This window comes from Rana temporaria, chromosome 3, assembly GCF_905171775.1.
Source record: "Rana temporaria chromosome 3, aRanTem1.1, whole genome shotgun sequence".
In the NCBI taxonomy this organism is placed as follows: Eukaryota; Metazoa; Chordata; class Amphibia; order Anura; family Ranidae; genus Rana; species Rana temporaria.
In genome coordinates, this window is record NC_053491.1 from 465,190,807 (window position 1) to 465,212,212 (window position 21,406).

Below are 21,406 nucleotides of genomic sequence, written 5' to 3' on the forward strand. Positions count from 1 at the left end.
TCTGACGCCACTTCCGGCCCGGCCATGTCTTCGGCTCCATTGCCCTTACTTTTGGTGCTCGTAGTGTGGGCGGAAGTAAGATGCATCACTTCTGGAGGAAGTGATGCAGAATGTGTGCGTCCCGGGTGGGGCGTGGTTGGCTCTCTGTTTAAACTCTGTCTTCTCCTCTATGGTAAGGAGGCTGTGTGTGCATGTTTTTCCAGCTTTCCTGTGTATAAGTGAGTGGTGTGTTATGTCTGTGTGCTGGGGCTGTCTCCTCCTTCCAGGAGTCTCTTATTTATTATATTTCTCTATGTATAATAATAATAATGTATATTTATATAATATACTGTGTATATAATAATATTTATATCTTTTATATTATAGTTCTCTCTGTATAATAATGTGTGTGTATTATTTTTTTTTTTTTTATCTCTCTGGCTATAGTCGTCGGGTGGTAAAATCTCAGCCGGCTTTGGACGTGAGGGGGGTCGCTTTTGCGTTTTTCAGGCGCCTGGGGCAGTGCTCAGGTAAACAACAATGGCCGCTGCGTGTTTACATGCGTGTGACGTTTCTCTCCAGACACGCCACTTTCTCCCCCAGAGAGAAGCACCGTACACAGGTTTAACAAGCCCAGACACGTTTTTTTTTTTTTTGTACCAGCAGCTGGACTGGTTTTTCAGGCACTTTGACGTTAAAAAAAAGTGCCTGAAAGAAGCCTCATCTGCAATCCCAGTGTGAAAGCCCTTTCACACTGCCAATGCCTGAAAAACGCTGGTAAAGCGCCGCTAAGATCCCTTTCACACTGGGGTGTTTTTCAGGCGCTTTGGCGTTTTAAAAAAAAGCACCTCAATGGGAAGGGGCGCTTTAGGAGCGGCGTATTCAACGCTCCTAAAGCGCTGCAAAGAAGCTGCTTGCAGGACTTTTTTTTTTTTTAACGCCCTGCCAGCGCAGCGCCTCAGTGTGAAAGCACTTGGGGATTTCACATTGGGATTGCAGATGAGGCTTCTTACAGGCGCTTTTTTTTTTTTTCACACTGGGGCGGGAGGTGCGCTGACGGTATAGCGGCGCTATACCCTCGGAATTTCAGCGGTATTTGGCCGCTAGCGGTGTGGTTTTAACCCCCGCTAGCGGCCGAAAAAGGGTTAATACTGCGCGCAATGTACCTCTGTAGAGTTCCTTTGCTGGCAGTATAGCCGCGGTGTCCCATTGTTTTCAATGGGGAGGAGCAGTAAACCAATGCTCCAAAGATGCGGCTAGCAGGACTTTTGGAGCGGTCCTGTTACACCGCGTCAGTGTGAAATCACTCGGGCTTTCACAATGAGACTGCAGGGCAGGAGTTTTTTTCAGGCGATTTTTTTTTTTAGCGCTAAACCGCCTGAAAAACTCCTCAGTGTGAAATGGGGCCTTAGTGTGAAAGCGCTCGCAACTTCTTTCAGGTGTTTTTTTTTTTTTTAACGCTAAAGCGCCTGAAAAATGCCCCAGTGTGAAAGGGGTCTTAGGCCCAGTTCACACTGCTGCGTCTTCAAAAACTGGGCACGACTGTGTACACCAGTGGTCATCAACCCTGTCTGCAGGGCCCACTAACAGGCCAGGTTTTATGTATTTTCTTGGGGAGATGCAGACTAGAATACTGCAATCACTGAGCAGCAAATATCACCTGTGATGTGTTTCAGTTATCTTGCAAACCTGGCCTGTTAGTGGGTCCTGAGGACAGGAGTTGATGCCACTGGTATACAAGTGAATGACTGTAAATGCTGATGCCTTCTATGCACATGCGTGGGTAACCACTGGTGCAGAAGCCATCGTCGTTTACCTGTGCATGGCCATGTACAGTCATTCACTTGTATTGGTGGCTGTACATGGTAGTGCCCAGATAAACGCTGAAGGTTTCTGCATGTTTACCCGCGAGGATGATGCTTCCACCCAGTTGTGCCACTTTTTTTCATTCCGGGAGAAGCCCCGTACGCGTGTGCCTAGGCAACCTCCGACGTAGAAGCCATCTGTGTTTTTCCCAGCGTGGTCCCCAGCAGTTATTTGCTTGTGTTGGCAGCTTCTCCACAAAAGCAAAAGTGGCACATCTGGGAGAAGCATCATCCACGCAGGTAAACATGCAAAAGCCATCAGCGTTTAACTGGGCACGACCATGTACAGTCGCCAATACAAGTGAATGACAAGTGCCCTCCTGGCCTTTCTGTATTGAACTGTATTGTAATTATACTGCCCCCCCTTCTACATAGAAAAGTGCTGCCGCTATATAATTCCTGTATAATAATGACTGTACATGGCCATGCTCATGTAAACGCTGATGGCTTCTGCATCAGTGGTCACCCACGCATGTGTATAAAGCAGGGTTTGACAAATTTGCTTGGAATCTAGGAGCCAGCTAAAAAAGTTAGGAGCCAGAAACGCGCCCCGTCCCGACGAGCTTGCGCACAGAAGCGAACACATACGTGAGTAGCGCCCGCATATGTAAACGGTATTCAAACCACCACGCGATCGTTAGAACAATAATTCTAGCCTTAGACCTCCTCTGTAACTCAAAACATGCAACCTGTAGATTTTTTTAAACGTCGCCTATGGAGATTTTAAAGGGTAAAAGTTTGTCGGCATTCCACGAGCGGACAAAATTTTTAAGCGTGACATGTTGGGTATCAATTTACTCGGCGTAACATTATCTTTCACAATATAAAAAAAAATTGGGATAACTTTACTGTTGTCTTAATTTTTTAATCAAAAAAAGTGCGCTTGTAAGACCGCTGCGCAAATACGGCGTGACAGAAAGTATTGCAACGATCGCCATTTTATTCTCTAGGGTGTTATATATAGAATAAAAAAAAAATATATATTTTTTTTATTCTCTCTCTCTATATGTGTGTATATATATATATATATATATATGTGTGTGTGTGTGTGTGTGTGTGTGTGTGTGTGTGTGTGTATATATATGTATATATGTATATATATATATATAATGTGTGTGTATATATATAATGTGTGTATGTGTATATATATATGTGTGTGTGTGTGTGTGTGTGTGTATATATATATATGTATATATATATATATATATATATATATATATATATATATATATATATATATATATATATATATATATATATATATATATATATATATATATATATATATATATATATATATATATACACGTGTGTGGGGGCTCTAATTAGAGGGAAGGAGATGGCAGTGAAAAATGACACACATTAGAATTACTGCAATGCCAATGTAATGCCAACGGCCACCACCAGATGGTGCCAGCTCACAGAAGCTTCCGAAGCGCTTGGGACTTCACAAGGCCGCAAAGCCGCGGCCTCAATTACCGGCCGTTGCGGACCCGCCGCGTTCGCGCACAGAGACACAGGATCCTGTGCCTCCGTGCTCCCCCGCCGTGGGCAGTAATTGAGGCCGCGGCCTAGTAGGCCGCAAAACCGCGGTCTCAATTACCGGAGGGCGCCAGGTCACAATTTATTGACGCCAATGTGACCTGGCGCCCGGATATTGTCGACCCCTGGCATAAAGGGCACCTGCACTTAACTGAGTGTGGCCACATACTGCTGGCTCCTGCATGTTTACCCGCGTGCGGCGCTTCCGCCCGGACCCACCACTTTTGCATTTGGGAAATAGTGCCGTACACACGGTCACATACAGTCTTTTACTTGTATTTGTTGCTGTATTTAACTACCCGCAGATGCTGATGGCTTCCACATGTTTATCTTTTTACTTTTGGGGCGATGCACTGCATGTGCTGGTGACCACTGTTGCAGATGCCCTTGCGTTTACCCAAACACGGCCAGGTACAGTCATTCACTTGCTGTACATGGCCATGCTCAGGTAGTCACCAATGGCTTCCGCATGTTTACCTGCACATAGAAAGCTTCTCCCCAGAAGTGCCACTTTTGTGTTTGGGGAGAAGTGCCCTATGCACATGTAACCACCCAATGCAGAAGCCATCAGTGTTTGCCCAAGCACGGCCATGACCAATGACACAACAAAACTCTTAATTCACTCCCTGGTCATCTCTCGCCTTGATTACTGCAACTCCCTTCTCATTGGCTTACCTCTGCATACTCTAACCCCCCCCCCTTCAGTCCATCATGAATGCTGCCCCCAGACTCCTCCACCTTGCCAACCACACTGTCTCTGCTACTCCTCTCTGTCAATCCCTCCACTGGCTTCCGTCCACCCGACAAATTAAACTCAAAATACTAACTACTTACAAAGCCATCCACAACTCTGCCCTCAGCTACATCACTGACCTAGTCTCTTAGGCCGCATTCACACCTGAGCGTTTTGTCGCCTGAAGTGCGACGCTCAAAAACGCTAGAGGGGGAAAAAATACATTATTCCCTATGGAGATGGTTCACATCTCCACTCCAAAACGCCTGATGCCGAACGCCTGAAGCTCAAACAAGTTCCGGACCCTTTTTTTGTTGCGCGAATCGGGTGGTTTGGGCGTTTTTGAGCGTTTCCATAATGGAAACGCTTGATTCAGGCGACTAGCGCGACAACGAGCGTTTGCTACGGGCGTTTTGTCGCTTTAATCAACAGAACATTTCACCGAGGCAGAAGATGAAAAAAATCTACCAACATAGCAACAAGTGATGAAAAGATGATCATTCTTCCCATTGGCTAAAATAAAAAAACGTCGAAGTACAGAGACGTTGGACGATGATGTATGCAAACGCGCAAATAAGCATGAATACAAGCGAAAAAACGACCGAACGACCTACGCTCAGGTGTGAATGCAGCCTAAATACCAACCTAATCGTTCTCTTTGTTCTTCTCAAGACCACCTGCTCTCTCATCACCTGCTCCCATGCTCGTCTCCAGGACTTTTCCAGAGCCTCTCCAAGCCTATAGAACTCCTTACCCCAATCTGTCCATCTATCTCCTTCTCTATTAGCTTTTAAAGGATCCCTGAGAAGCCTACCCTTCCCACACCTAACAACTGTATTTTCATTTTGTCCATCTGATCACCCCCCACATCTACTACCCTTTGTTCCACTTGACCCTCCCTTCTAGATTCTAAGCTCTAACAAGCAGGGCCCTCTGATCCCTCCTGTATTGAATTGTATTGTGACTGTACTGTCTACCCTCATGTTGTAAAGCACTGCGCAAACTGTTGGTGCTATATAAATCCTGAATAATATTAATAATAATGTACAGTAGTTCACTTGTATTGGCGGCTGTACGCGGTCGTGCCCAGTTAAACGCTTCATGGCTTCTGCATGTTTATCCGACTGATTTAGGCCGATACGTATTCTTCTACCTATTTTTGGTAAAAAAAATCGCAATAAGCGTTTATCGATTGGTTTGCGCAAAATTTATAGCGTTTACAAAATAGGGGATATTTTTTTAGCATTTTTATAATTTTTTTTTTCTACTAATGACGGCGATCAGCTTTTTTTTTTTTTGTGACTGCGACATTATGGCGGACACTACGGACAATTTTGACATATTTTTGGGACCATTGTCATTTTCACAGCAAAAAATGCATTTAAATTGCATTCTTTATTGTGAAAATGACAGTTGCAGTTTGGGAGTTAACCACAGGGGGCGCTGAACGTGTTAGGCTTCACCTAGTGTGTGTTTACAACAGTAGGGGGGTGTGGCTGTAGGTCTGATGTCATCGATCGAGTCTCCCTATAAAAGGGATCACTCGATCGATGCGCCGCCACAGTGAAGCACGGGGAAGCCGTGTTTACATACGGCTCTCCCCATTCTTCAGCTCCGGGGAGCGGCCGCGCCGTCGTCCCCGAGGGAATCCGCCCGCCGCACCCAGCGGGGGGGTCCTGATCGGACCCCCGACCCGCAGAAAGGCAAGGACGTATATACGTCCTTCTGCCTGTCCGTGCCATTGTGCGGACGTAAATAGTCGTGCGGCGGGCGTTAAGGGGTTAAGCAACCTCTTCGCTCCAGTTGTGTTCAAACTACAAATGCCACGAGACATTGCCAGACACTGACTGCCACAGGCATGATCCTAGAGGCAGTGGCATGATGGGATTTGTAGTTTTTATTTTATTTTTTTAATCCTATCCTTCTCTCTTTTGACAGGCATTAACACCATCTGGATGGAAAACTTAAAAGCAATTCTGTGATTTCAATAAATTCCTTTAGAGGTACTCAAGATGGAGGTTCCTGAGGGGATTCCTTTACCCGCAGACACTATGGCTGAAGAGGGCCTGGTGTCAGATCACAGTTTTTCTCACGCACCAGAAGAGACTTTAGAGCAAGACGTTGGCTCATTGAAACCAAACGCTGTTGATGTTTTTGAGAAGTCGTCGGAGTTGAGATTGGAGTCGGAGGAAATTCCCACTCACAACCCAGATGAGACGACAGAGAGAGGCCATGGCTCGTTGGATGGAAGCAGTGTTGATCTGTTTGAGAAGTCTTCTGAGTTAAGACAGGAGTCGGAGGAAAGTCTCGCTCAGGACAAGACATCAGAGCGAGACAATGGCTCATCGGTTGATGTTTGTGGGAAGCCACCTGAGATACTGGTTGAGGAAAGCCTCGGGCCCTCAGAAAGTTGTACTGTTGTTGCAGAATCTTGCACTGACGGCTTGGTTGAGGAGACGGATCCCTTAATGTCTCAAGAAGACCATAAGACAAAGGAAGAGGAAAATATTTATTCTGGAAGTGGTGAAGGTGCCGAGATCCGAAGTGGAGACAAAGTCACAGAGGCGCAAGGGTCGCTGGTTTCAGAAGATCAGGATTGTGAGGAGCCACCCAGCAAGAAGCCTTGTATTGATCACCCGGAGCTGGTCTGTGATGTTTGCTCCCATGAGGTGGAAGAAGACGTCCAGGAAGTGGGCGTAGAATTGGCGAATCCAGAGGACTTGACCGCAACTACAGAGGAGGAGAACTATTTGTAAGTGAGCAGTAAGGATTTTCTGTTCTGTGGTACCGCTGTAGGAGAGGGGCCAATCTTCCTTGTGCACCAATCTCACCTCTACGAGTGCTTACACATTGCTCTTCCTTTGCCTATTTGCATGCTGGCCTGTGTGTTCACATGTGACAAATGCAAACCTCTAATGCATGGGTGCTCAACCTGTGGCTCTCCAGCTGTTGCAAAACTACAATTCCCATAATGCCTCAGCCTTTGGGAGACATGCTTGTACCTGTCAGCGGCTTGCCTCATGGGAATTGTAGTTCCGCAACAGCTGGAGAGCCACAGGTTGAGCACCCATGCAATGCTTTCGCCTGTCACATGTTTGGCTGTAAATCTGCCTGCATTCACCATGGACGGTATGTCCACACTGTTATCATTTTGCTTGTGGGCATTGTGAAGCCCACAAGCACTTACTTCCTGGAAGTCTTGGATGGGGAGTGATAATTGGACAGCGCACTGCATCCTGGGAAATGATGACACACATTTCCCAGGAGCATTAGAGGGAGATGTCAGGATCCCAGGTGGTTTCAAAGGCAGATTTCGTGGGACCGCATAGCAACAGGCATTTCCAGATGAGTAAAAATTTTCTTTTTTTAGGTCTAATGAGCACAGTAATGAAAAAAAAAAAAAATTTGGGATGGAAACTCCACTTTAATTCGGCCAACTCTTATAAATGCAAAAAAAATGTCTGTATTGCCCCTTTTGGTTGTATGCTAAAGTCCCAAACCCTCTCCATATGTATTTCAACTCTTATAAATGCCGGCAGGTATTCCCTTCACCACTTTCAGGAATTCGATCCACCTCCATAATCCACCATCTATTGGAAAAAAGTCCTAGAGGATCCGGTGGTGTTCCGCTCACTTCCAGTTGCGCCGTGACGTCATCGGCTCCTCTCGATTGGTACATTTATTCTCCTGGATGGCCCGCACACAAGAGGCATTCTGATAGGAGGAGATGGCCGAGTGACGTGAGAGCTCATCACGTTGCCGATTCTTCTTCACTGTCTACTTAGTCAGGGAGCCGGTCCAGGATGACCCGGGCTCAGAGGAAGTGGGTGGAATGATGTTGCCTATCAGACTGGGGACATCTAGTGGTGGAAAAATCATGGTTGGGAGGTGGAGCTCTGGATGGATTGCAGTTGCAGTTTTTTTTAATAGGCTATTTTATTAGTTTTGACTTGAGTTCTGCTTTTAAAAAAAAAAAAGGTAGTTTTGTCTCGGATGTTTCATCTTTGTTTTTCCCTCTTCATCCCCACAGCCCGGCATCGTACGACTTCTCTCAGCCTCCATGGACAGTGACCGGGGCATGGAACGAATACACAAACGTTCCCGAAAACTTCCTGAAAGGCTGCAAGTGGTGAGTATCATGGGGGGGAGGGGAGACAGTAATATCTGCTGCACCTTTTCTAAAATGGCCTTCAGATAACGGGAAAGAAATGCTGCCAATTTCAGCTCTGCACATCGTGTCTTTATTAGGTATGATATTCTGTTATTTTTGTCCATGCCTTTCAACCTCTTATACTTTTTAAAGCGGTGGTTCCGCGGGGTGTGGATTTTTTCTTAATAGCTCAAATGCTTATTAACCGCTTAACGCCCACCACATGTATATGTACGTCCACAGAATGGCACGTACAGGCATATGGGCGTACATGTACGTCCCTGCCTTCTTGCGGGTCAGGGGTCCGATCGGGACCCCTCCCGCTACATGCGGCGGGCGTCTTACCTCCGGGAGCGATCCGTGATGAGGGGGCGGCTGTTCGTTTTTGTCGGCCCCCTCGTGATCGCTCCCAGCCAATCCGGCAACCCCCCGCCGTGTGACTTCCTCTGCCTGTGTAATGTAAACACTGGCAGAGGAAGTGATGTCAGCTCTCCTCTCGGCGGTATTTTCAATCCGACGAGAGGAGAGAAGACATCACAGTAAGTGGCACCAACACTACACTGACACCACACACATAGGCACACTTAACCCCTTCCGATCACCCCCCCCCCCCCCAGCCCCCTGTCACAGTGTCACTGATTGCAGTGATCATATATTTACTGATCACTGCATTTAGTGTCAGTGTGACAGTTAGTGGTGACAGGCAGTTAGTGTTAGGTCCAGGGTAGCCCCGTACCCCCCCTAATAAAGGTTTAACCCCTTGATCACCGCCCTAGTTAACCCTTTCACACCCTATTGCCAGTGTCACTAAGCGATCGGTTTTCTGATCGCTGTATTAGTGTCACTGTTGCCGCTAGGTAGCTAATTTTTTTTTTATTTATTTTTTTTACCAAAGACATGTGGCTGAATACATTTTGGCCTAAATTTTCGACTAAAATTTAGTTTATTAGATTTTTCTTATAACAAAAAGTAAAAAATATTGATTTTTTTTTTTTCAAAAATGTCGCTCTATTTTTGTTTATAGCGCAAAAAATAAGAATCGCAGAGGCAATCAAATACCATCAAAAGAAAGCTCTATTTGTGGGAAGAAAATTACGCAAATTTTGTTTGGGAGCCACGTCGCACGACCGCGCAATTGTCTGTTAAAGCGACGCAGTGCCGAATTGTAAAAACTTCTTTGGGCATTTAGCAGCATATTTGGCCGGGGCTTAAGTGGTTAATGTAGATTGCAATCTACCCCTCACCTGCTAGCCGCTTGTAGGTCTATCCGTTCTTTTTCCGTGATAAATAGTAACTTATAAAAACGAATCCAGGTCATTACCATCTTGCTTGTGGGCAGTGTGAAGCCCACAAGCAAATACTTCCTGGATTCCGTGATGCGATGCCCCCATCATGCACTGCAGGATCTCGCGCATGCGCGGTGTTGACGGTGAGCAGCGTGAGGCTCGCCGTCAACACTTCCTGATTACAATCATTACTATTCCAACGGGTGACGTCATTTAGGATAAACGCCCCGTTGTTGTAAAACGTCAGTCCCAGGAGACCTTGCGCACAGATCCCATTACGCCTAGAGTCGTCGGGGGGAGGGGGGGGGAGCGACACACCCACTCCCCGCAGGGAAGAAGACCCGGAAGTCATGCTAAATACAGGTAAGGGTACAGATTTAAAAAAAAAAATTACAACGCTGCAACGATTTATTAAGGCTGCAGATAGGATAGCTAGAAAGTTCAGTTTGAGGGTGAACCTCCTCTTTAAAGTGGTATTAAACCTAAAAATGTAATATTGCAGCTTACCAATTATTGAATGTGGCGGCTGCATTCGTTTTTCATTTTTTGTCTTTTTCACCTGGTGATCTAGCCGGTAACACACAGCAGACAGCCGCCTTGTCAGTCTGTGCAGAGAGGAGTGTTGGATATACTAGAAAATTGATGCACCAACAAATTGAGGCCGAACTCCAGATCATACTTTATTTTTTGTATTTATTTATAAAGGGAAATGTACCCACACGGGCCGACATGGTACAGAGTAATAACATAAACATCTGGATAACATCACATAAGCAAATCTGGAGGCTCGATAGTACATTGAACATAACGTCATTTCTGATTTACAGGATTATCAAATGCGACACAGACAACAATATATCCTCCTACAGTGACTGTCCGAAGTTCTCATTTGTACCAAAACCAACAGGGATCGCGACTGTATGGTTGGGATCCACCCACAACCCTGGAGAAGTAGCTGGCTCAGCCTCTCGGTGAGCCGCTGAGAGCCTGAGCCGGCCGCTCCTGCCCCCTGCAAAGCCCAGTGCTCCAGTGAGCGTGGGGGGTGCAGAGCGCTGATGACTGACAGTCACCAGTTCTCTGCTCACAGGGCTCTGAGAACTGAGTGATCGGTGGTATTTGATCGCTCGGTTCTCGTTCTTGGAGCCTGTGGGGGACAGATGCAGCATTGGACCGATGCTGCAGCCACCTAGGTAAGTATGATGCCAAATTTCTCTTTTAAAGTGTGTGGAGAACCAGTTCTAATGATTAAAAGATGGACATTAATTCCGGGGAACAGAAGAGAGGGTGTAGCAAAGACACATAGGTATCCGGTGTGCTACAACCAGGTACGTCAAACCTGGATCCTAAAATGTGTGTGTGAGGAGCCCTCAAAAATAGGACAGCCAGCGAAGTCAATGAAACCACAAACGCACAGTGGTATGTTATGCGCCGTATGCCCCGGGGGATGGCCTGTGCTATACGCGGGGCGGGACTTTCCTCCATCGCCACCCGTTTATGGCAACTTTCTAAACTATCGGCGCTACGGCCACCGGAGAATCGCACATGCACGATATCGAGAGGTGCATTACTCGGCATGCACCTCACTATCGATAATCCCGGAAGAGGTAGCGACTTGGGCTTCACATGCCCACAATCATCATGGCAATGGCCAGAAGAGGATTTAATAAGTTGTGAGTATAAAAGAGCTGCACGACTCTGGGGAAAAATGAGAATCGCGATTCTTTTGCATAAAATGAAGATCGCGATTCTCTTTTTTTTTTATTTTTTTTTTATTTAAAGCGGTAGTAAACCCCGTTCTTGTCACCTATACTCATGTTGTCACCTATACTCATGTTGTCACCATTGCCCATGTTGTCACCCCTATCCATATATGTATACTCTAGCTCAGGCCCCCAGGCTCCGGGTTACGCGGAACCCCTCCGCCGGCCCTCGCCTTGGTGCCCCCTCCGTCTTCTGCCTCCTCTAGCGGTAAAGCTCCGGCCGGGCTCCCCCAGCACCTGCCCTCATCTCCCCGGCTCCGGTCAGCATTCTCTGCTCCGCTCCCTGTCTGGAACCAGGCCCACTAGGATTGGTAGTTCTACAAGGAGACCTCCCCCCTTCACTAACAGAGGCGGGACTACATATCCCGGCATGCCATGCGGCGCGGCAGCAGGCGGCGGATGATGACGTTCCGTCTGCGGATTGGAGGATGGTGGTGATGGGGAATGTGAGCGACTTCCGGGACACATGGGACAGGTGAGAATTATTTATGGCCGCACTCGAAAATCGCGGGTCATCCCGCGAGGAGATCGCGGACGGGGAGAATCGAGATTGCGATTCTCTCCACGATTAATCGTGCAGCTCTAATATATTAGCAACATCCACTAGCAAACATATATAATATCGTTATTTATGATAATAATGCACTATGCTCGGATACATAAAAAAAAAAAAAAATGTAACCATAATTCCCCCTTCCTTCTACCCTAGGGCTCCTGATGGGTCGTGTATTTTAACCAACAGTGATGACAACATCCTGAGGGTATACAATCTTCCATCGCAGATCTATTCCGGAGAATGGGATTTGTTGACGGAAATGGTACGTTCCATGGCGGGGCTCCACATCATGATCACCGGAGGACAAACAACATGGCGCTGGGAGGCTCCTGGTCCTCTGTTCTATTGGCAATCCTCCATGCTTTTGTCTTTATCCTTTCATCAGACTTGCAACATAGGAAGAGAGGAAATTAAATGTGTTTTTTGGTGACCCCCCCCACAAAATTACATTTGCATTAGATGTTGTAAAGCAGACGATGAATCCTCACATGTATGTTTTGTCGTCTTGCAGACCCCGGTTTTGCGCATGGCAGAGGGTGACACTATTTATGATTACTCCTGGTATCCGACTATGAACTCGGCTGATCCCGACACTTGCCTGTAAGTCTTTCTGTTGATTTTTATAGATGTGTGGTGATGGCCCATGTTCCAAATCTATATTGGATTTCTGACCACTTGACTCGGCCCATCCAATCACTGGAGGCCAGTGACCTCACTAAAGCTTCGTATTCATGAGATTTGTAGTCTGTCGCAGCAGAATTCTGCAGTGTTTGTGATTTGACTTTTGTATTTTTTTTTTTTCTAGTATTGCCAGCAGCAGCCGGGATAACCCTATTCATGTGTGGGATGCCTTCACTGGAAAAACGAAAGCATCTTATAGACCTTACAATCATCTCGTAAGTAGAAATGTTATATGCAGACTCGTATCCCCCTTCTGTCTGCATCACCCTGCAGGAGGAGGACAGACTCGTAGCCCCTTCTGTCTGTATCACCCTGCAGGAGGAGCACAGACTCATAGCCCCCTTCTGTCTGCATCACCCTGCAGGAGGAGGACAGACTCGTAGCCCCTTCTGTCTGTATCACCCTGCAGGAGGAGGACAGACTCATAGCTCCCTTCTGTCTGTATCACCCTGCAGGAGGAGGACAGACTCATAGCTCCCTTCTGTCTGTATCACCCTGCAGGAGGAGGACAGACTCATAGCACCCTTCTGTCTGTATCACCCTGCAGGAGGAGGACAGACTCATAGCTCCATTCTGTCTGTATCACCCTGCAGGAGGAGGACAGACTCATATCCCCCTTCTGTCTGTATCATCCTGCAGGAGGAGGACAGACTCGTAGCTCCCTTCTGTCTGCATCACCCTGCAGGAGGAGGGATAGAAATAGATGCCTGATTTCTCCATAACACTGTTTGTTTTTGGTTTTAGGATGAACTGACAGCTGCGCACTCCCTCAGTTTCTCTCCGGACGGGTCTTTGCTTTTTGCTGGTTTTGATAAAATGATCCGGGTGTTTAATACTTCTCGCCCAGGAAGAGACTTTGAATGTCGACCTACTTTCCGTAAGTTCTTGGCAGGAAATATTTCTTTGTTTCTGTTAAAGGAAATGTAAACTAATGCCGTGTACACGCGGTCGGAATTGCCGACAAAAGTCCGATGTGAGCTTTTGGCTGGATGTTCCGACCATGTGTAGGCTCCATCTGACTTTTCTTGTCAGAATTTCCACCAACAAAAGTTTGAGAGCTGGTTCTCAAATTTTCAGATGGAAAAAATTCCGATGGTCTCTATAGAATTTCTGACGTGCAAAATTCCAGCGCATGTTTGGACGCATTGAACTTCATTTTCTCGGCTCGTCGTAGCGTTGTCCGTCACCGTGATCTTGGCGGTCGAAAGTTCAGCGAACTTTTGTGTGACCGTGTGTATGCAAGCAAAGCTTAACCACTTAAGGACCTTGGGTGTTTACAAGACTAAAACGTTTTTTTTATTTTTGCTAGAAAATTACTTAAAACCCCCCAAACATGATATAATTTTTTTTCTAACACCCTAGAGCAGGGATATGCAATTAGTGGACCTCCAGCTGTTGCAGAACTACAATTCCCATGAGGCATAGCAAGACTCTGACACCCATAAGCAAGACACCCAGAGGCAGAGGCGTGATGGGACTTGTAGTTTTGCAACAGCTGGAGGTCTGCTAATTGCATATCCCTGCCCTAGAGAATAAAATGGTGGTCATTGCAATACTTTTTGTCACCGTATTTGCGCAGCGGTCTTGCAAGCGCACTTTTTTTTTTCAAATAAATTCACTTTTTTTAATTAAAAAATAAGACAACAAAAATATGGCCTAATTTTTTTTTTTTATATTGTGAAAGATAATGTTACGCTGAGTAAAATGATACCAAACATGTCGCGCTTAAAAATTGCGCCCGCTCATGGCATGGCGTCAAACTTTTACCCTTAATCTCCATAGGCGACGTTTTAAAAAATTCTATAGGTTGCGCGCGAGCTCGTCGGGACGGGGCGCTTTAAATTTTTTTTTTTTTTTTTTTTTACACTGGAAAAAAAAGCATGACAGGTCCTCTTAAATATGAGATCTGGGGTAAAAAGACTTCACATCTCATATTTAGACTTAAATGCAAAAAAAAAAAATGGAAATTTTGTCATTTGAAAAAATAACAAAAAAATGTGCCCTTAAGACACATGGGCGGGACTGACGTTTTGACGTCACTTCCGCCCTGCCCTGCTTTGGGGACGGGTGGGGGCCATCTTGCCCTCACTCGCATCCCCATACAGCAAGCTGAAGGACCCGATCGCCTCCGCCGCTACCGACGGCCCTGGTAAGCGGCAGAGGGGGTGCCCCCCCTCTCCCGCCGCCGATAACGGCGGAGACCGCCGTTATCGTTTACAGGACCGCTCATGCTAAAGATGGATACCTTGGTTGTGGCAGCAGCTGCTGCCGTTGCTGAGATATCCATCTTTAAAAAAACGACGTATATGTACATGAGCAGGTCCTTAAGTGGTTAAGCGGAATTTCGTCGGGGGAAAAAACATCCATGGTTTTTCTGACGGAAAATCCGATCGTGTGTATGTGTCATTACAGAGTATTTCCAAAGTGTCAGAGGTAGAAGCCATTGTCCTTCAGAATCATAGAGCGTTTCAGGAGAGAATCAGGGCAAAATCGTGGGTGCGCGGTATACGCCGATATCCCCGCTTTCCCGCGCCGAGTTTGAATACTGCGCAGACATATACCGAGTGCAGTACACTCGGGTATAGTCGGGCTGTCTCGGCTCCTTCCGCGCTCACGTACAGGACGTCAGCGCGAGAGTTGCCGAGCCTGCCCGACAATACACAAGTGTACTGCGATCTGTATATGTCGGCGCAGTATTCAAACTCGGTGCGGGGAAGACGTGAGGACGCCGCAAAGGGACGCCGGACCAGACGAGGACACCCGAAGCCGCAGACGGACGCCGGACCTGACGAGGCCGCCGATGGGACGCCGCACAAGACACCAAAACTGTATGTACAAAAAAACTTTTTTCCACAGGAATCCGCTGCAACTTTAGGGGGGTGTTCGCTATACGCGGGAGTGTGCTATACCCCAATAAATACGGTAAGTATTTTAGAAGAAGAGTTTGGTAGAGGATGGAGCTGAGTCTTCCAGCTGTGCAGAGAGTATTCCAGGAGGAGAGGAAAGAGCAGAGTCATCCAGCAGTACAGAGTATTTAAGGAGGGAGCAGAGTCCTTCATTGCACACCAGAATAGGATTGATGACCCATCTGTACAGGACGTCTTGTAACATTTCTGTGAAATGTCCTTCATATCTCCCATTCCTTCTGATCTCCCACAGACAAGAAGCAGGGTCAGCCGGGTATCATCTCCTGCATTGCTTTCAGCCCCACTCAAGACATTTACGCCTGCGGCTCCTATTCCAAGTGTCTGGGCCTGTACTCCTATGAGGAAGGGATCATGCTGTCAGTTCTGCACGGTCATCATGGAGGGGTTACCCACGTTCTCTTCTCACCGGATGGAAACTGTATCTTCACCGGAGGCAGGAAGGTAAGTCACTTCATGGTTGGAGAACTTTTATATATTTTTGTTTTCGTCCCTCTTTGCATCAGTGTGGATTGTGCAGAGTTTCAAACCTGAATTCTTTTTCTGCAATACTCTGTATGACGGGAGGACTCTGCTCCTTCCACGATCTACCCTCCTCTTCTCAATAATGTGCTGCTGAACGACTCTGCTCTTTCCTATTTTAATTCTCCTCTCCTTAAATTCTCAGTGGAAAAACACTGAATCCTCCAGTAGTTACTTTAAAGCGAAGGTTTACATCAGGGGTGTCAAACTCAATTTCATTGTGGGCCGCATCAGCATTATGATTGCCTCAGAAGGGCCGGTTGTGTCTGTTAGATTAGTTGTCCAGCGCATCCCCCTCCCCTTACATTAGATGTTAAAAGCCAACCCACCATCAGAAGCTGAGTTCCCCATCCTCCCTTACATCACAGTGCACCCCCTTTCCTTATGCTGCTGCTTGGAAGAAGCTGGATGCATTGCTTAACCACTTGCTTACTGGGCACATATACTCCCTTCCTGCCCAGGCGAAATTTCAGCTTACAGCACTACGTCGCTTTAACTGACAATTGCGCGGTCGTGCGACGTGGCTCCCAAACAAAATTGACGTCCTTTTTTCCCCACAAATAGAGCTTTCTTTTGGTGGTATTTGATCACCTCTGCGGGTTTTATTTTTTGTGCTATAAATAAAAAAAAAGCGCCAATTTTGAAAAAAACACAATATTTTTTACTTTTTGCTATAATAAATAAATATGCACTGATTACTGTATAAATGTGACTGTCAGAGAAGGGGTTAACACTAGGGGGTGAGGAAGGGGTTAAATGTGTGCCCTGCATAGTGTTTCTGACTGGGGGAGGTGACCAACCTGTGTCCCTATGTACAGCATAGTCTCCTCTCCCTGACAGGACGTGGATCTCTGTGTTTGCACACAGAGATCCACGGTCCTGCTCAGTTACTGGGCACGCGCATCGGATTCACAGTAACGTGGCGGGTGCGCGGGCGGTGCCCACGCCCCCTAGTGGCTCTGAAAGACGAGGACGTCATATGATGTCCTCTCAGAACAAGAGAGCTATCGTGCCGCCGTCAATTGACGGCGGCCGGTAGTGAGGAGGTTAAGTAGCAGAAAGTAAGGGTCTTAAGGATGACCAGAGGAGAATGCAGCTGCAGGAGAATTGCGAGGGCCACATAAAATGGCCTGGAGGGCCGAATCTGGCCCGCGGACCTTGTGTTTGACACCTGTGGTTTACACAAAAAGTGAACTTCTTCTGCTTTTTTGGAAACCTTTACCCCCCCCCCCCCCTCCGGCGTCACATTTGGCACCTTTCAGGGTGAAGGGGGTACCGATACCTGTATAATACAGGTATTTGCACCCACTTCCGGGCATAGATATTACCAGAATCTGCGGATACGGATAATCTACGCCACTTCCTGTCCCCCCCCCCCCCGCACTGTCTTCTGGGAGATGGAAGAGAGGAGGGACCATTTCAATTGCGCAGCGCGACTCCGCTTTAACAATCTTCCCCCATAACCTTGTAATACTTTCTAAAAGTTTCCCTAAAGGGGAACTTCCGCTCATCTGATTTACCCCCCCCCCCCCTAATTGGCACCTTTTCGGGGGGGGGGCAGGATACCTGTTTTAGACAGGTATCCTGTTCCCACATCTGGGAGTCTGCACTGTGGCCTGTGATGTCACCGTAGGGCTCCCTCCTCCTCCTCCCCGGGCCAATAGAGAGGAGCGGTGCCTCGCGCATGCACAGTAGCGTTCCCGGCGTGAAGCCGAAGGGCTACACTACCAGGTTCCCTTACCCACAGTGGCGGCGGCAGCACCCAACAGCTGATGGGAAAACATCTGCTGCGGTGCCGACATCGCTGGACTCTGGCACAGGTAAGTGTCCGATTAAGTCAGTAGCTGCTGTTTGTGTAGCTGCTGGCTTTTAATTTAAAAAAAAAAAAAAATTATTTTTTTGGCCGGAACACCACTTTTAAGCGGAGTTCCACCCAAAAATGCAACTTCCGCTTTTCGCTGATCGCCGCCATAAATCTATACCCTGTTGTGTAGACGCTATAACTTTTGCACAAACTAATCAATAAATGCTTATTGCGATATTTTTTGTAAAAAAGAATACGTATAGGCCTAAACTGAGGGGATATATATTTTTTTGGGGATATTTATTTTAGCAAAAAGTAAAAATTATTGCTTTTTTTTTTTTTTTTTTTTTTTTTTTTTTTTTTTTCACAATAGAACTGCTGTTTTTACTTGTAATGCCAACGGCCACCACAAGATGGCCCCAGATCACAGAAGCCTGCTTAGGCCTGCAGAAGGCCGCAAAGCCGCAGCCTCTATTACCGGCGGGCGCGGGCCCCTTCTGCAGGCCTAAGCTTCCCCGGGCGCCAGGTCACAATTTCTTGTCGCAATTGCGACCGGGCGCCTGGGTTTTGTCGAGCCCTGTCTAAAGGGATGCAGACCCTGCAACTTTCCTCATTGGAGCCTTACAGGTGCAGCAGCTGATAATTATAAAACCACTCTCATACATATACTCACTCTGCACATGGATGTATGCAAACGGCTATTCCTTCAGAATAGCAAAAGGTAGGAATCTGTAGCTGTCATACGGTGGTGTCGTAGCTGTATGCCAGCTTCTTTAAGCTGTATTGCAGTCACACGCTGCCCTGCGGGGGGGTGCCTATACGCGTGAGCGGCGGTGGCGGGCACAAGACCCAGAACAGGGACGTGTGTGTGTTCACATCCCAGTTCTGTAAGGAGATGCAGATCGTGAGTTCCTATCAGCTAGGAGCAACCTCTGTAATTTTCTCCAGTCACTCCCATCCCCCCCTACAGTTGGAACACACACTAGGGAACACAGTTAACCCCTTGATCACTTTTTTACTTTTTTTTTTTTTTTATAGCACTGATCGCTGTAGAATTGTCGGTCCCAAGAAAGTGTCCGCCATATGTCGCAGTCCATATTAAAAATCGCAGATCGCCGCCATTACTTGTAAAAAAAAAAAAAAAGACATAAATCTATCCCCTATTTTGTAGACGCTATAACTTTTGCACATATCAATATACGCTTAATTTTTTATTTTTGTTGCCACAATTATGTATAAGAATATATGTCGGCCTAAACTGAGGAAAAAATTAGCTAAGATGAACCTTCGCCGCAGTCTGAGGTGCAGAGCGCTCTGGAGCGGGTTTTCATCAAGGATGTCTGTGTATATTTCTGCATTCATCTTTCCCTCAATCCTGACTAGTCTCCCAGTTCCTGCCGCTCAAAAACATCCCCCCCAGCATTATGCAGCCACCACCATGCTTCACTGTAGGGATGATATTGGCCAGGTGATGAGCGGTGCCTGGTTTCCTCCAGAAATGACGCTTGTCATTTATGCCAAAGAGTTCAAGCTTTGTTTCATCAGACCAAAGAATTTTGTTTCTCATGGTCTGAGAGTCCTTTAGGTGACTCCAGGTGGGCTGTCATGTGCCTTTTACTGAGTGGCTTCCATCTGGTCACTCTACCATACAGGCCTGATTGGTGGAGTGCTGCAGAGATGGGTGTTCTTCTGGAAGGTTCTCCTCTCTCCACAGAGAAACACTGGAGCTCTGTCAGAGTGACCATTGGGTTCTTGGTCATCTCCCTGACTAAGAGCCTATTCACACAAGGGCAACACGACTTTGGGAGGCAACTTGGACAGACTTGAGTGTGAATCCTCAGGCAACTTACAAGGCAACTTCAAGTCACCTCCAGGACAGGAGGCTTTGCAGTGGCCAATCAAACAACAATCAGCTCTGTGGGAGGGAGGGGTTTGCCTGAGAAATGTATGTTATCTTCCTGTATTGTTGCTTCAGTTAACCACTTAACGCCCGCCTATTTACGTCCACAGAATGGCACGTACGGGCAGATGGGCGTATATATACGTCCCTGCCTTCTAGCGGGTGGGGGGTCCAATCGGGACCCCCTCCGCGGCGGGCGGCTTACCTCGGGGAGCGATCCGGGACGACGGCGCTGCTATTCGTTTAGAGCCGCTCCGTCGCGATCTCTCCCCGGAGCTGAAGAACGGGGAGAGCCGTATGTAAACACGGCTTCCCCGTGCTTCACTGTGGCGGCGTATCGATCGTGTGATCCCTTTTATAGGGAGACTCGATCGATGACGTCAGTCCTACAGCCACACCCCCCTACAGTTATAAACACACACTAGGTGAACCCTAACTCCTACAGCGCCCCCTGTGGTTAACTCCCAAACTGCAACTGTCATTTTTACAATAAACAATGCAATTTAAATGCAATTTTTGCTGTGAAAATGACAATGGTCCTAAAAATGTGTCAAAATTGTCCGAAGTGTCCGTTATAATGTCGCAGTCACGAAAAAAATCGCTGATTGCCGCCAATAGTAGTAAAAAAAAAAAGAATTTATAAAAATGCAATAAAACTATCCCCTATTTTGTAAACACTATAAATTTTGCGCAAACCAATCGATAAACACTTATTGCGATTTTTTTTTTTACCAAAAATAGGTAGAAGAATACGTATCGGCCTAAACTGAGGGAAAACATTTTTTTTATATATATTTTTGGGGGATATTTATTATAGCAAAAAATATTGAATTTTTTTCAAAATTGTCGCTCTATTTTTGTTTATAGCGCAAAAAATAAAAACCGCAGAGGTGATCAAATACCACCAAAAGAAAGCTCTATTTGTGGGGGAAAAAAGGACGCCAATTTTGTTTGGGAGCCACGTCGCACGACCACGCAATTGTCTGTTAAAGCGACGCAGTGCCGAATCGCAAAACCTGGCCTGGGCATTTAGCTGCTTAAAGGTCCGGGGCTTAAGTGGTTAAGACAGTGATCCGACTTCTGAGGCGACTTCCATTGGAATCAATGGGTACAAGTCGCCTAGAAGTCGGATTGAAGTAGTACAGGAACCTTTTCTGAAGTCGGAGCGACTTTAGTAGTGTATATTAAGACGGCTCCCTTTCACTCCCATTAATTTTCTCGACCGGGCGACTTGAAGTCGGATCCCAGGTTGCCCCAGTGTGAACCGGCTCTTGGCGCTTCTTCCCCCAATCGCTCAGTTTGGCTGGGCGTCCCGCTCTAGGAGTCCTCCTGATGGTTCCAAACTTCCTCCATTTACAGATGATGGCCTCTGTGGTCATTGGGACCTTCAATGCTGCAGAATTTTTTTCTGTACCCTTCCCCCAGATCTGTTCCTCCATACAATCCTGTCTCGGAGGTCTACAGACAATTCTTTGGACTTATTGGCTTGGTTTGTGCTCTGACATGCACTGGGACCTTCTATAGACAGGTGTGTGTGTGTCTTTCCAAATCGTATCCAATCAATTGAATTCACCACAGGTGGGACCCTAATGCTGGCCATACAATCCACGAAAAATCGTCCGAACGAACTTTCGAAAAACGAACGTTCGGTCCTGAGCGCAAACGATAGTGCCATCATGTAATGACCGATAAATCGTTCAGTGG

At 46.8% G+C, this 21,406-nt stretch overlaps 1 protein-coding gene across 3 annotated transcripts in view; it reads left to right on the forward strand.

The window, feature by feature from the left end:
- The first annotated feature begins 79 nt into the window (after positions 1 to 79).
- The window catches only part of WRAP53 (WD repeat containing antisense to TP53), a 28,821-nt gene continuing 7,494 nt past the window's right edge, over positions 80 to 21,406 (forward strand). Inside the window, exons 1-8 of one of the 3 annotated variants that reach the window (XM_040346830.1) lie at positions 80 to 172; positions 6,058 to 6,871; positions 8,150 to 8,248; positions 12,025 to 12,133; positions 12,383 to 12,471; positions 12,677 to 12,767; positions 13,297 to 13,429; positions 15,712 to 15,920. In XM_040346830.1, coding sequence (XP_040202764.1) covers positions 6,132 to 6,871; positions 8,150 to 8,248; positions 12,025 to 12,133; positions 12,383 to 12,471; positions 12,677 to 12,767; positions 13,297 to 13,429; positions 15,712 to 15,920 — 1,470 coding nt within the window. In that variant the 5' untranslated portion in view covers positions 80 to 172; positions 6,058 to 6,131. Of the gene's footprint in view, positions 219 to 426; positions 510 to 6,057; positions 6,872 to 8,149; positions 8,249 to 12,024; positions 12,134 to 12,382; positions 12,472 to 12,676; positions 12,768 to 13,296; positions 13,430 to 15,711; positions 15,921 to 21,406 lie in introns of those variants that run through there. The other 2 variants (XM_040346828.1, XM_040346829.1) reach the window with 2 other exon arrangements.